Source organism: Poecilia latipinna, unplaced genomic scaffold (genome assembly GCF_001443285.1).
Source record: "Poecilia latipinna isolate Pla-1442-1.1 unplaced genomic scaffold, P_latipinna-1.0 Scaffold426, whole genome shotgun sequence".
Lineage (NCBI taxonomy): Eukaryota > Metazoa > Chordata > Actinopteri > Cyprinodontiformes > Poeciliidae > Poecilia > Poecilia latipinna.
In genome coordinates this window covers 220,952-236,188 of record NW_015113042.1, presented here as the reverse complement: position 1 = coordinate 236,188, position 15,237 = coordinate 220,952, and the positions used below count along the sequence as shown (strand labels likewise).

Here is a 15,237-nt window from a genome sequence, read left to right as displayed (position 1 = left end):
AAAATCCCTTAAGCAAGAGTGTCACTGTACTTCAATGTGATGACTAATCTTTCCACCCGTCACTCCCTTTCTTCCCACCCTTCCCACTCTCCAGCTGAGAGTGTTTAAGTTGGCCAAGTCCTGGCCGACCCTCAACATGCTGATCAAGATCATTGGTAACTCGGTGGGAGCCTTGGGAAACCTGACTCTGGTGCTGGCCATCATCGTCTTCATCTTTGCCGTGGTGGGCATGCAGCTGTTTGGAAAGAGCTACAAAGACTGCGTGTGTAAGATCGCTGCTGACTGCAAGCTGCCTCGCTGGCACATGAACGACTTCTTCCACTCGTTCCTGATCGTCTTCCGGGTGCTGTGTGGAGAGTGGATCGAGACCATGTGGGACTGCATGGAGGTGGCGGGGCAGGCAATGTGCCTCATCGTCTTTATGATGGTCATGGTCATCGGTAACCTGGTGGTAAGCGCCCGCCCTGGCAGGCTGTTGTTATGTTGGCCGCATATTAAAAAATTGATGCTCATTCATCAACTTTATCCATGTGTGTTTCAAGGTGTTGAATCTGTTCCTTGCCTTGCTGCTGAGCTCGTTCAGCGCCGACAACTTGGCTGCGACAGACGACGACGGCGAGCCTAACAACCTCCAGATCTCTGTCATGCGCATTAAAAAGGGCATTGCCTGGATAAAAGCCAAGGTGCGCATACTGGTGGCGAGCCTGGTGCGGAAACCTCCCATGGAGGACGAGCAGAAGCCTCTGGAGGACATGTGTGACACCAAGGTGAACTACATTGGCAATCACACCGGGGTCGACATCAAACGTGACCTGGATTACGCCAAGAATGGGAACGGGACCACCAGCGGCATCGGCAGCAGCGTGGGCAAGTACATGATCGATGAGGACCACATGTCGTTCATCCACAACCCCAACCTGACGGTCTGCGTGCCCATCGCTGTTGGAGAGTCTGACTTTGAGAACCTCAACACAGAGGATTTCAGCAGCGAGTCAGACATCGAGAACAGCAAAGAGGTTAGTAACTCGTCAAACATGCAACAATTCATGGAAATAAAGTGCCTCAAAAAGGACTTTTAAACATTTTGTCATGTTACAACTAGAAATGAATTTATTGGCATTCTATTGGCAATTTTTAAAAAAGAAAAAAATAAGCTTAAAAATTTGCCTTGCAATGATAATCAAATCTCTTTACTCTAATGAACCCGAAAAGCATCCAGCATCAGATGTCTCCTGATTCTCCTGATTAGTAAAGGCCACCTGAGTGTAATTTAATGCCAGCCTAAATCCAGATGTTCTGTGAGAGCCTCAGAGGTTTGTTAGAGTACGGTAGAGAACAAGTAGCATCACGAAGACCAAGTAACACAGCAGATGGGTCAGAGAGAGAGCTACAGAGAAGACCATGGTAGATTTAGGTCATAAAACAATACCCCAAGCTTGTGATAATTCACAGAGCAAAGTAAATCTATCAAAACTATCTGAACATCGAAGAAGAAAGCCAAACCTAACAATGCAGTGGTGTTCCACCTAAATCACAACTATCACACTCCAGTCCTTGAGGGCAGGTGTCCTGCGACTTTCAGATGTTTCTTCAATCCAACATAACCGAGTCAGGACTCTGAAGCAGGCACAGTGACTCAGGTCAGGACCGATGGGAAGATGGATGGAGCTAAATACAGAGGATTCCTGAAAGAGACCCTGTTTGAGGTTGAAAGAGAAAAGACTTGAGACAGACAGAGCTGCAGTGGGATAGTTTAGACCAAACAATTTCATGTGTTAGATTGGCCTAGTCAAAGTTCTGACCTACATCCAATTAAGAATCTGTGGCAAGACTCAAAAATGACAATTCATAGATGCTATCCAGCCAATCTGACTGAGCTTGAGTTATTTTCCAAAAGAAGTTTGTTGTTGTAACCTGAAAACGAATGAAAAAGTTAAAGGAGAAAACACTTTTTCAAGGCACTGCAATGGTCCAACTGATGTTGTTTTTATTTGTAATCCTGCTTCTCTTCACTGCGAAGTCTTCTCACTCTGGACAGTAAATGGTTGGGTGCGGCTAGCTGCTTGTGCTGTGTTCAGACTCTAATGTAACTCCATTACTCTGGAGCAACGTCTTGTGTGACCGAATCAAGCAGACGGAGTAGAAGAACGGAAGCCCGCTAACATATGTCTCCTGATAAAATGCATTTAAAAAACTTTCAGTGCAAATGATCTGCCATTTGATATTCTATTTAAGTGGTCATCTGGATAATGTCTGATGCTCTGGATTGCTGTAAAGTGGTTCTCACTACAAAAAAATAAAATAAAATAAAATTTCTGAGCTCACTTAAATACTTAATAAATGGAGCTTTCCTAAACAGTTTTGCAAGAGCTTCCTGAGATTTTTTTTTTCTGTATCTGAGTCTGTCTGTGTGCATCAATAATCGCGTTGTTTATTTGCATCTCTGCACAAGTTTGAGCTTGCGCGTCTGCTTATCTGCAGCTGGACGACACCAGCTCGTCCGAGGGCAGCACCATCGACATCAAGCCAGACGTAGAGGAGGTGGTGGTAGTGGAGACGGTGGAGGAATACATGGAGCCAGAGTCATGCTGGACAGACGGTGAGGCCTCTGCTCGCACTGCACCCCATTACCTCCACTCCAGTCCACACCAGCTTCCCTCTTGGCTGGATGGGAAATAGAAACCGCCAGGATTTCAATACGAATGATCATTCATGCGTGGTCACTGCTCATCAGTCTGTCTGTCCATCTGATGCTTATCTATACGAGCAGAACGTCCTTGGAAAAATAAAAATGGTTTCTCCCATCAACCTTAAGTTGCTTCAGGAAGCAGCAGTGCAACCGTGAAAATTAAATGCAACTGGAAACATCTTCAAAAGCTTTATGCTCAGGATAAATAAGCACAATTGTATACATTTTTGCAAAATGCAACTCCAAAATATATCATGTTAATAAGACTCTGTTATCTCTGTTACGTTAAAAGTTGGTATGGTGTGGTATGGTATCTAGGAAACATTTGTCCAGTAAGAGTCCAAGATAGACATTTAATAGAGTTTAAAGTTACAGTTTTAAAAAATGTTGGCTAATAAGATGTCCCAATCAAGGCTGTTAACCTTATGCAATATTAAAAGTACAATTTAAATTGAAGACAACTAGCAGGTATAAAATATGTATTCACTCAGGCCCAGGAAGATTTCTATTTTTAGACACGGATCAAAGGACTGGACAGGATTTTGCATTTAATGTTTCTCGCCACTCTTTTTTTTTTCTTTTTCCTTTCTTCCTCTGCCTGTTCACAGCCTGCGTGGCCAAGTATAAATGCTGCGACGTTGACATCACCATGGGCTGGGGGAAGAGCTGGTGGTTCCTGAGGAAAACCTGCTACCTGATCGTGGAGCACAACTGGTTCGAGACCCTCATCATCTTCATGATCCTCCTCAGTAGTGGTGCCCTGGTGAGGAGGACTCGTTTTCACCTTTTGCATTTTTTTCGAAAACAATGAAATATACTTTAATTATCTGTATTTCATTTAAACAACACATTCCCTAGTATAATTTACCTGCAAATGGAGCTCCAATCAAGAGATGGCCGGTTTCTGATTTTTTTGGGATGCACTTTAGTTGCTCAATGTAAACAGTGGCCAGAATATTTTTTTCTAGCCTACTTGCCGTGATTGTACACAAAAGAACATTTAGTCCTTTAAATCAATGACATAAAGGTGTTAAATTGAGATTTACACCGACTTTACCATCTTCTTAATATTATAAGCAGTTAGCATGTGTAGATAGCATCAGTCTCCATGTGTCTTGCTTTAGAAATCTAGACTCTTTCCTTAATGCTGAGATTTCCAAGATTTCCAAATCTAACACGTTCCACGACAATCAGAGGTTGAAAGATTCGATCTATAAAGCAGAGCGCTGTTGTTGTATTTTCAGTCTATCCGCTGAAGTCAGATATGATCAGTTATCGTCCCAAGATGAGCTGAAAATAGAGGTAGAAATGACTAAAACAGCAAAACCACAACATGTTAAACTTGGTGGAAACTCGGTGAAGTCCAGCCTTCGCTTTTAGCAGCAGCCCGTAATAAACGTCCGACTTTCCTCCAGAGAAACTGGTTCTGTTTTCATTAGCTTCCTTCAACGTTTCTGATCCCTCTGATTTGATTTAAAATACCTTAAATTCTGAAAGTAGCTAACTTTAAACTTTAAGGACAAAGTTTAGTTTGTAGTAGATGCCACAACAATCTGATAGCACTTGGACGTTCACCGACTGGGAAAAAGATTTGAATTTTGAGGTGAAAATTGTTCAGTTTCGATGATCAGCCAGTTTCATGGTGCTTCTTTTCTTTAGTTATTTTGAATTAAAATGAGAAAGAAAGTTTTGGTCAGACTCCAATGTTTTTGTGAAAGTAATTTAAATGTAGGTTTGACAGCCTGGTTGGTGGAGGACCTTCAGTGCTTATCACTGATGAACTGTCCCATGCGTAAATCAAGGTATCTATTTCTGAATAGGCTTGAGCTCAAGCTACTAAAAGTGCTGCCAAAATGAATTCTCTAAATTATTACCTTAAGGTTTGGTGTAAGTCTGTCGGAGGAGGTTTATGTCCTCTTGTTTTTGTCCCGTCATGGCCGTGTCTGTCTTAACTTTTCTGCTTTCCTGCAGGCCTTTGAGGACGTGTACATCGAGCAGAGGAAGACCATCCGCATCATTTTGGAGTACGCCGACAGGGTTTTCACCTACATCTTCATCCTGGAGATGTTGCTGAAGTGGGTTGCCTACGGCTTTGTCAAGTATTTCACCAATGCTTGGTGCTGGCTGGACTTCTTCATTGTGGATGTAAGTCAAACTCTTCATTTTCTTATTTGCTGAATCACACCCTGGTCCAACAACAACAACACACTGTTAGACTCCTATAGACTGTAAATGAGCAAAGCTAAATCTTATCTGCAGTATTGCTATGACAATTTAGAAATATTTGGTTGTTTTCTATTAGAGTGTTTAAAATCAAATTAAATGCATTATGCAGCATTTGATTTGCATTGTTCTACATATGTGTTACCCCTTTTGTTGTCTATTGGGTGTGATTATGTTTAAAAGGTCAAGATATTTCATAAATATCTGCTTCATGGTTTGCACAAGGTGGGAGAGGATGTTTCATAGAATAAAAATATGTTTTGCAGCTTTTCTTACAGGGATAATGTGACATGCCTCTTTCGCCTTTTGCAAATCCATCCAGCAACACTTTGGGAATCACTCTGAGATGCTTGAATATGTTCGCCACACAGTGTTTATTTAGGAAAAGTACGTTCAGACAGACTTTTGCTCAGACAAAAAACTTTGTGCAGGGTTCCCACTGAGCCTTGAAAAAAAGGTGCTAATGTTTATTTATTTTTGGCTTGATTAAATACAGAAAACATAAAAATGAGTTCATGGAAAATATGTGTATTTCTTTCTCTGTTGTGTTTTTAAATAAGTAATTATTAAATGTATCCGCCTTATTCCTGGTGGTGCTGCTGGAGGATGGATTGTGTTTGGTACTGAAGCAGCAGCTGTGGCAAAAATTGTTTTGTTTTGGTTTGTAGTGATGTAGGTTTTTGAATCAGCTGCGATACAGTTTAGCCAAATTATGTCTTTTTTAGTTGCAATAATCGTACACCTTGACCTGTTCAAGCTCAGACATGTCGAATAGAAACTGCAGAAGCTGGTTACAGTTAAAAATGGCCTTGAAGAGTCACTGGATTTTATCTGTGATCAAGAGATTATTTTCCATCAATTACCATCAGATCAGGATTCAAGATGAAAGTGAAGAAAGAAAAACATTTTTCGAAACCACCAAAAGTAAAAAGTGGTCTTTTTACTTGTTGCCTAAATCCCACAATGGAGGAAAATGCTCACCCAGCTCCTGGAGCATTCATGTATCACCAGGGATGAATGATGAGTTTCTGAAAATTATGTTGATCTGAGCTCAGAGTCAGAAAAACAATATCATGCATTCTTAATATAGATTTTGCAGGATAAAAAATGTAAAATGATGTAAGCAAAAACATTTCCATTGGATATTTTAGATTCAAGAAGCAGGTCAAAAAGAGTTTTAGATTATGAATAAGGTATAGTAAGACTATAAAATATGTAAAACGATCCTCTTATTGGTTTGTCTTTGATAAACCAGCCATATTCAAGTCATACTCAGAGCAATGGGAAGTGTCAGATACATGTTTCTGTAAAACTGTTAGTCCCTGATGTTTGATCTGTGCCTCTGTCCTCTCTCTCTGTGTACTGCTCTGCTCCTTGTCTCAGTCAAGACAGAAAGTCAGGAACAGAATATCTTAACTCTATTCCTTGGCCACTTCACCAGTTATTCCAGTACTTTGATGATTTTGAGACACTTTTGAGTATTTTATTTGAAAGAAATGTGTAAATTTCTTGCCATGTTTCTTAGTAGAAGTATTTCTTATTCTTTGAGTATTTAAAATATTCGAATACTTAAAGCATAAATAATATATTTTTGCTTATCAGCTTGATATTGCTTGATTGATCTCCTCCTTTGTGGCACAAGTGTTTAGAATAAGAAATCTGATTTCTGACCTTCTCCTTGAACTAACCACCTCTCTGCAGTGTCCAACACTTCAGCCAATACCTGTGAATGGACTCCTATCAAATCAATTGCCAGAAGTTGTCTGCTGGTTTATGTTAAGCTCCTCTGATATCCCCCATTTAGTGTTCTTGCATGTATTTTATCACATTGCATTCTCAAATTTAACTTTATAATTTATGAGTATTTATGAGTATGTGTAGCCTAGAATAGAATTTAAGCAGACTGTTCCAGCTAATTTTAATTGATAATGTCAAAGTTTGCCTATATCTGATCATAGATTTTGTATTGATTTTAATTATAGCGTAACATTTGGTGTTTCTGGTTGTTCCAAATGTAGATTCCCTTCCTCTTGTGTATCGTCTACCCAAAGTACTTCAGGCAATGCGGGGGTCATGCTTCTCAAGACGTTAAAACATTTAATATTGAGTGACATCCCTCTTCCCCTCTTTGCCCGTCCTCCTTTCATTCCCTCCTGGAAGTGTAACCTCAGGATTGTGGTGATATTGTGCTGAGATGGTAATGATGGTGGGTGACAGGCAGCTGGCGGTAAGTTTGGTCTTCACTAGCGCTCCCCCTTTTGAAAAACAAGAGCTAACAAAAGCAAGAAAACAAGTTCTTGATGAGTCAGGGCTGTTGTGGCCTAATTGTGCCTCTTCTGTTCTGTGTTGTGGGGTGAAAACATTGCCATTGACTCATAAAGGGGGGCACCATCATTAGACCAGCCTGTTTCTTTGAGTGTGACTCTCTGTATGGGTTTGGTCCTCCTTATTTCCCTGTTACTGTGTTTTTTGTTGCCCATTTCATTTGCCAAATTTTTCATGTCAGAGGAAAGTAAACTGTGTATGCTGAAGGAATTGTTTTGCTTTTTTGTTGTTGTTGTTGTTGTTGCTTTATTTAGTTTTTGAGGAGGGTTTGTGTGATGTAGCTTTTAGCAGTCTACAATAAAAAGAGGTCAGATATTAGCGAATCAATGATGCATTTTATTAGTGAGCCAGAAGACGACTAAGGTTTTCACAAACAAATATATTAGCAGAGAATATGTATTAAGCATTTATCTGCAGCATTCTAGAGTAACTTCATTTTCAAACTTTTCTTCTCTGCTGACACCGATGGTATTAGCAAGATCAATATTAAAACTTACGTACAAAAATTATCTTGCTAAATAGTTGCCAAAAGCAAAAATTGGTTAATGGGTCATAAGAAACCTTCCTTATTTTGACAAAAATAAGCAGGGAGTCATAAAATATTAAGTTTCTAACTTCCGCTGGCAGCTAGCTAATGCTAGCTATTTGCTAAACCAGAGATTCAGTTTTGACTGATGTTCAAATTTCTATCCTTCTCTATGACAACAGCACTGGTAACAACACTTTGTCTTCTAAAGAACAACATAACTTTGATGTTATATTTAGCAAGTGATCTAGAGTTTTTTTTTTTTTTCTTTCTTTCTTTTTTGAGACTCTGCAAAAAATAATTAGCATTCTTAAAGACAACACACACCACATTAGAAAATATTTGGTCAAATTGATGGGCCCTCATATTAAAGTCAGGAAATAGTTTCCTGGAAAATGTACCATTTTACTGTAAATCCCTGTAATCTGAAACAACCTGAATTTGCTGTAGAACGGTTTATAGTGTTTCTTATTTAACTAAAGCATCTTGTAACACTCTTACTGGTCTAGTACAGAAAGTAAACTTTAGCTAATTTACAGAGGAAGGACCAGAAACACTGGACCAGTGTACGATGGCAGCCATATTAAATGCAGTTTACTGCACAGTTAGCCTAGCAACAGAGACATTGCTTGACTAGAAAGCTTGCTACAATGTAAAGAACCGCTTCATGTAAAAATGATGAAATATGTAAGGGAAAGCTAACAAAACCTTTAGTTTTAGTTGTTTAGATTTTGTAAATTTGCTTTATGATAACCTATGATGTGTGTAGGTTTTAACTCCATAACAATTTCTTCTTTATTCTCTGAGCAGAAAACAGTTTTGACTAGTTAATACTGGATGTAGGAGGCAGACTGCTAATCACCACTTCACACAATCTACCTCAATTAAAAAAACTACTACTTAACCTCAATAATATAGCATAGGTGTCATGATCCATTCATCTTTCTTTTTCACTCATAAAGCTGTCATGTTTTGTTGTGTTTTCCTTTTGTTTTTAGTTTGCTTTTGTTTGGTCTGTGCTATCGTCATCATGGGATCACAGCCCCAGATGTCATTGGCCTTGCCTTGCAGAGCTCTGTGAGAAGGACGCTGAGACAGTGAGGCCACTGCGGCAGAGCTGGCCCAGCTGGGGGCCAGAGCCCAGGGGCCCCAAAAGGGGGGCTCTCCAAAGGGGTCAGGCTGAAGGTGACAATTACCCCAACACTGTAGTTTAGATTAAGGCAAAATCTTTATTTAACTGTGTGCCCATCAGAATAGCTGCTTATTATTTTGAAATGCAGAGTTTTGGACTCAAAAGGGGTTATACCACAGAGAAACTGCTCTGGCAAAATCTAAACGAGAGCCCTGTCTAGATGTCTGCGACTCGATGTTTCAGCATTATGAGGAATCCTCTGAGAGGAGAAAGACTGAATGCATTGTGACATCTACCCAGCTGGGTTTTTTTTTTACATTTATTCAAATGGTTTACATGCTCTACCTGTTGTAGTTTTTCGCTGATGATTTCATCAGTCAAAATGAAGATTTTGCCAGTCTCAAACCTCCCTCCGTGATTTTGGTAAGCTTTGGATGTTGTGTACTTATTGCAGTGAGTTTGACCAGTTGGTGTCGGTGGCTGGTTGGAGGTGCTTTCACATGTGTTTACTGTTGATATTTTTTCCTTATTTGTAAGGAACTGGGACACCCCCTGAGCCACTACTTCTACCATCCAGCTCAGCAACATTAATTCAAGGGAAGAAATGAGAATGAGAGAAAACATTTTCCGTAGCAAAGATTTAATTTTTGCCTCTTTAACAAAACAGTATATTTTATAACAATGTTTGAAAGACCATTTCTTCAACATGGAATGAACCAGTTTAGATTTGATCAACCCGCACTTTGTAGATTTTGAACCAGACATCATCAAATGCTCTTTGAACTCTTTGAGGAATGTTAACGCTACATAAGGCAGCCATTATGGCACTCTCACTAATGTCTGTTGGTGCATATTTGACACGTACCTATAATCTTATTGCCCCCCTCAAATGATCAATGTTTGGCAAGTTAAAGCTTATGTCCCTAATTTATTATTTTAGTTTGTATATTGAGATTAACTATATCTACCTTATTTAGCACAAATTATTTATTTTTAATATAACTATATAAAGTGTTAATAAAACGCACTGATATGATGAAAGGCACTTGCTTTAAAGTGTTTTGTGTAAGAGGCTTTTGAATCGTATTCCTGCGTACCACTCAATGAAAGACTTCATCTTGAAAATCTCTTCCTGTAATGGGGTTCCTAATGAGACTTCCTTAAGCTGCACCAGTCGCTCCAGTCTCACCACTTTCCAAAGAACATTAGTGTAGCTAATGGACCACACTTCCCATTTTCCATTTCTTCCTTGGCCAACAATGCAATCCCATGTTAAGCCCAGATCCAGCTACACAGCCTCAAACCATAACTCTGGCCACTGCAGATAATGTTCCCACTGATTTGATTACTTATGCTTTTTAGATAGATGCAGTGATGTTTGTGGGATTATGACCCTACTTAGGGATGCATTGAGTGTCTTTAACTGTGGTGGGTCACTTTAAGCGTTTCTTAGCTGCAGGAATCCCTGGGTTTGCTGATGCTGGATGGGAATCAGGGGCTGCACCAGTTTCTTTAAGATTATGTCCTGTTATTGTTGTTAACTGTGCGTAACTCGACTGTATTCTGTGTTCTTTTGTCCTTTCAGTGCCATCCAGTGCTAATAACTATAACCGGTGTGCCCTTGACCTCCATCCCTGTTTTCTTGTGTGTGATTCATGTGACTGTGGCTCTCCTTTTTGACTCTAAACGCTGTGTGACAAGTTGATTTGATGTCTGAGAAGGAAAATGACTATATGACACTCTTGTACATGTTCACTTGTATTCTTTCTCTTAGGTTCCATTAGTTTCTGTGTCTTAAATTATATGGGAATTTATGCCTGAAGAGCGACAAGGAGAGACAATGTTAGAGGGGCAAGGGTAAGGCTCTCAAGTCTGTTGGGTTTTTATCAGCTTCCACAGGGCAATCTCTCTCCTTAACCTCCCTCCCCAAATCCTCCTCCTCTGCTCTTCCAGTCCTTTCACTTGTATCTTAACCATGTAGCACTCTTCTCTCTCCTAATTTACCCTCTGTTTGAGTTTTGTGTTCTTATCTCGTCTCTCTTTCTCTCTCTCTCTTGCTTTCTCTCTCTGTTTCTCAACCACAAATTTCTTTGCAGGTGCACAGGACTTTTCACTTCTCGTCAACAGCCCCAAAATAACAGCCAAATCCCCCTAATGGCCTACTGCTTCTAAAAAAATTTTTTTTACCACACACGCAAAACCTATACTAAACAATGACCTTCTCTCTCAGTGTATATACATGTATAAATGCAATATTATACATGCATATACATGCATAGATTTATGTGTGTGTGTCAAGCAACTCTCCGCCTACACCAGGGCCGTCTCTCTTCCTTAGTGAATATTCTCACTTCTAACAGTTTGGAACCTCTTTTGCTTCTCTGTTTTTGTGTAGGTGTCTATAGTCAGCCTTGTAGCTAATGCGCTGGGCTACTCCGATCTAGGGCCCATTAAATCACTCAGGACACTAAGGGCCTTGAGACCCCTCAGAGCCTTGTCACGTTTTGAAGGGATGAGGGTAAGATCCAAAGCTAAGCAGCTGATCCTTCCGCATGCCCATTCAACAGTTTAAAGCATGCTAGAACTGATCTAAAGGCAAAGTAAGAGAACAACAGAAAAGAAAAATCAGAAAGTTTGGGGGACTGGTTCTAGAAAGCTAGGAAATGAAAGCCAAAAAAAAAAAAAAGTCACCTTTCCATGCGCAGTGCTGCACCGTGCCTTTGTTAGACCGAAAGAATAAGTCATGATGCAGCTGGGAGTAAAGTAAGAGCGAGATCACATTTATTTGGATTGGATGTCTTGGACAATTAAACGTTTTTCAAAAGCCTGCAGAAAACCGATTTGCTCGGAAATCTAAATTTTTCCACAAAAGCTGCCTCATCACATCAGAGACGAACTAAAAGTTCAGACTACCTCATTGTTTTCTTTTCTCACTGATTGGCCAAAGTGAATGTGAAATTGGTCAAAACTAACCTAACTTACATGTCATCTCATAGAGCATTCAAACCAACAATTCAATCAACCACTGCTTTCAATTGAGACCCCCCCACCCCTGCCCGCCCCTCCACATGCCCCCCCTTTCCTCCTCTTCCTCCTCCTGCTCCCATAACCTCCTCCTTCCCCAGTTCACACCATTCCCCAATGCATTGATAACAACCAGCGGGAACCGGGGGGAGCTGCAGGACACCAAAACACCTCTGCCCAAAACCAGTCACACCAAAACCTTCCCCTTAGAGGAGCCGTTTTATGCATTTAATCGGCTGAAATGACTCTCTGCAGGAGTACATCTTGTTCTTTCCTTTCAGCAGCCTCATCCAGTTACTCTGGGCGAGCTGCATCTTCAGCGCCCCAACAACATCGTAACAGGGTCCTTATGCATTAAAACTCTGAAAATATCTTGTCTTTTCACAAATGGATTAAAGGTTTTGTGTAAATGAAGTTGCTATAGAGAATTTTAGAAGAACATTGTCCAGGTTTGGCCAGGGAAACCCTAACATAGTCTTAAAATAGATACAACAAATGTTACCAAATTTTATAGTTTTAATAAACTACAGATTAAATATTTTATTAAAACAAACAAATTAGTCTGCTAATGCATTTTGGAAAATTTCCTGGTGTTATGTTATAGAAGTCACAGATGGCTTATGTATCCACTGTTCTAGCCGCCCCCCGGGCTGTGCCGCCCTGAGCAGTAGCCCATACTCCCCATACCAAAAACCGCTACTGGTCTCCTCCTAAAAATGTGCAGATCTGATTGGCCGTCCCTGTGACTGGTGTACCGATAGTTTGCTCCTGGTTGTTGTCACCCGTAGTTCACTCTTTCTCTTTCTGAATCTCTCAGTTCAAGTCTCCTCTATCTTTCGCTATCTTCATCTTCTTGTTTGAGATTCTCCTCGTTAGCTCAAGCTTTCTCCACCTCCTCCTCTTCATCCCCAGCTTCCTCCCCTCTCCTTCACCTCCTTCCCCCCTCTTCTCCCCTCCCTCCCTGTTTTTCCACTCCACCTCGACCCAGTGTGGCTGGGCCGGTCCGCTGAAGGGTCAACACACTCTTTCCCGCTTGTCCAAGACCTTTATACATCAGAGATGGAGACATAAACCACACACTCACAGAGTTGTGGCTTTGGGAAGAAAGTATTTGTTAAGCTTCTGCCGTCGTCAGATGTTGGAGTGAATCATCCGACTTACTGATCTGCCATCAGCAAATTCTGCAGGCAGATTTATAATTTTCCGACACCTTACACGCTGAACTCTTAAAAGCTATTTTGAAGCCGTCTTGTTATTCGCACATGCAGGCAGAAGCTTAGCAAATATGCTAGGCAGCCATTTCACTGACAACATTTCTGCTCTCATGTCATAGCACCAGACACTTTAGCACATGTAGCAGTCTCTGGGTTTCTGTTGCCTTCCACTCCCACAGGAAGTGAAGCTGGGAGGCAACAGTGGGCCCAGTTAAACTCTGACTTTTGAGTTCTGGGTCGACGGTGGCCCACAATTTGACAGCTGTCCGACAAAACCCTTAACCACACGCAGAAACTGTGTCTCCTGTATCTCCCACCACCCAAAAATGACAACCAGGAGCAGAAGGCCTCTGAAATTGACAAGAAGCCTGATTCCTTTAAATTGTAGATATCCAGCGACTAAAATGTGATGCCATTGCACATCAGCAGGCATCAATGCTTTTAGGCCCTGGATAAGCTTTACGGTTTATGGTTCGCTGAAACTGAATTGGTTTTAACTAAAGATCTTGTCATTTTTGGGGCTGAAAAGCTTTCCACATTTGCTTAAATCGACCGTAAATGGTAGCACCAGTGCCCCTGTGAATTAGCGCATTCACTGGACGCACGTGGTGAGAAAGGTGAGGGCGGCCCAGTAATGCAAAGATGCAAAGGAAACAAAATAATAATTTGACCCTGCTGTATCAGTTTCTTTTCTTTTTTTTTTTTTTTTTTACTATGTCTATGTTCATAAATTGAGTTACTGTTTTGTTTGAACTGAAAATGGAAAATTTGAGGTCAAAACAATAAATAAATGAGTGGGGAAGTACATGAATGGAGAGATGACACAATAGGGAACTGATGAGAAAATATTTTATCTTTGCTGCTGCATCTTGTCACTTAAACTTTAATATATTTCATTGTTTTTGAAATAGACAAACACGGAAAGGAATTGTTTTTTTAATGCTTCTTTATAAATAAAAATCTGAAAAGTGAGGTCTGTTGTGGTAAGCTGATACACAGGGAGGAAAGTCTAATGGGACAACTATGAGTAGTCCACATTGTTGAGTTGTGCTCTAGTCAGTCAAAATCAACGTAAAACCATTTTGCATCACCTTGAGTACATGACTGCAGCCATGGGGGTCAGATTATGTTGAAAAATGGGAGTGAAGGTGATAGGAGCAGAAATAGCTGCATCATGTTTGTCTTTTTTTAGCTTTTCTTTGTTGTTCCTATCAGTTAATTGCTCATCAATATGTCAGTGCAAAGAGTTAAAGTTGGATGATGTTGGAAAAAGTCACTGGGAGTTTTGAGAAGCACAAAGCACCTTTGACTATCTGCTGCAGGCGAGTTTATTTGGGATTAATCACAGGTATGAGAGAAGCTGAAACATGCAGCGCTATAATAAAACCGACTGAGATTCTTCCCTGTACATCACTGCTAACTGCTCCACTTTGCTCCATTGTTCTGGTACCAATGATCCCAACCATCAAACATGGCGGTTGCTGCGTCATGCTGCGGGGAGACGTTTCTTCACTACGGACAGGGAAGCTGGTTAGAGTTGCTTTGTTCCTGGAGCAGATATTTACCCTGACAGATCAGCAGGTGCAAACGCCGGATTTACTTAATATTGATTCAGGAGGGGGGCTTTGTGTACAGGCATGCCACACTTTTCAGATTGTTATTTATAGAACATTTTGAAAACCCAGAATAACTTTCTGTCCACCTCACAATTACATGCTAATTGGTGTTGATCTGTCTCTTAAAATTCAAAAAAGTCAAACAAATGAGGGAGCAGAAAAAAGTTGTAATGTGACAAAATGCTAAAAGTTAGCAATGCGTTTTCAGTCTGAAACTTTGCTTGACAAGCAATGTCTATGGACTGTTTTTTTGTTCACTTGTCTTTCTTTTTCTCTTGATGCTGCTTGCTTTTAGTGTTTTGGGCAGTGTGATTAGACTATTAGTGTAACATAACATCAACCAAGTTCCAGCACATTATCTTTCTTCTGGCAAACCTGCCTGAGGAAAATGACACCTAAATAAATATTAGTTACTGCCAATTATGCTTTTTTTTTTTTTTTTTTTTTTTTAAAAAAAATTTCAAGGTGGCACCTTTTGGGGGGAACCT

General features: G+C 40.4%; 1 protein-coding gene across 7 annotated transcripts in view; it reads left to right on the top strand.

Moving 5' to 3' along the window:
- scn8aa (sodium channel, voltage gated, type VIII, alpha subunit a) overlaps positions 1-15,237 on the top strand; it is a 63,633-nt gene that overhangs the window by 31,739 nt on the left and 16,657 nt on the right. For all 7 annotated transcript variants that reach the window (XM_015038033.1, XM_015038028.1, XM_015038032.1 and 4 more), the window contains exons 16-21: positions 95-451; positions 543-1,016; positions 2,482-2,599; positions 3,298-3,452; positions 4,661-4,834; positions 11,291-11,413. In XM_015038033.1, coding sequence (XP_014893519.1) covers positions 95-451; positions 543-1,016; positions 2,482-2,599; positions 3,298-3,452; positions 4,661-4,834; positions 11,291-11,413 — 1,401 coding nt within the window. The remainder of the gene's footprint in view (positions 1-94; positions 452-542; positions 1,017-2,481; positions 2,600-3,297; positions 3,453-4,660; positions 4,835-11,290; positions 11,414-15,237) is intronic.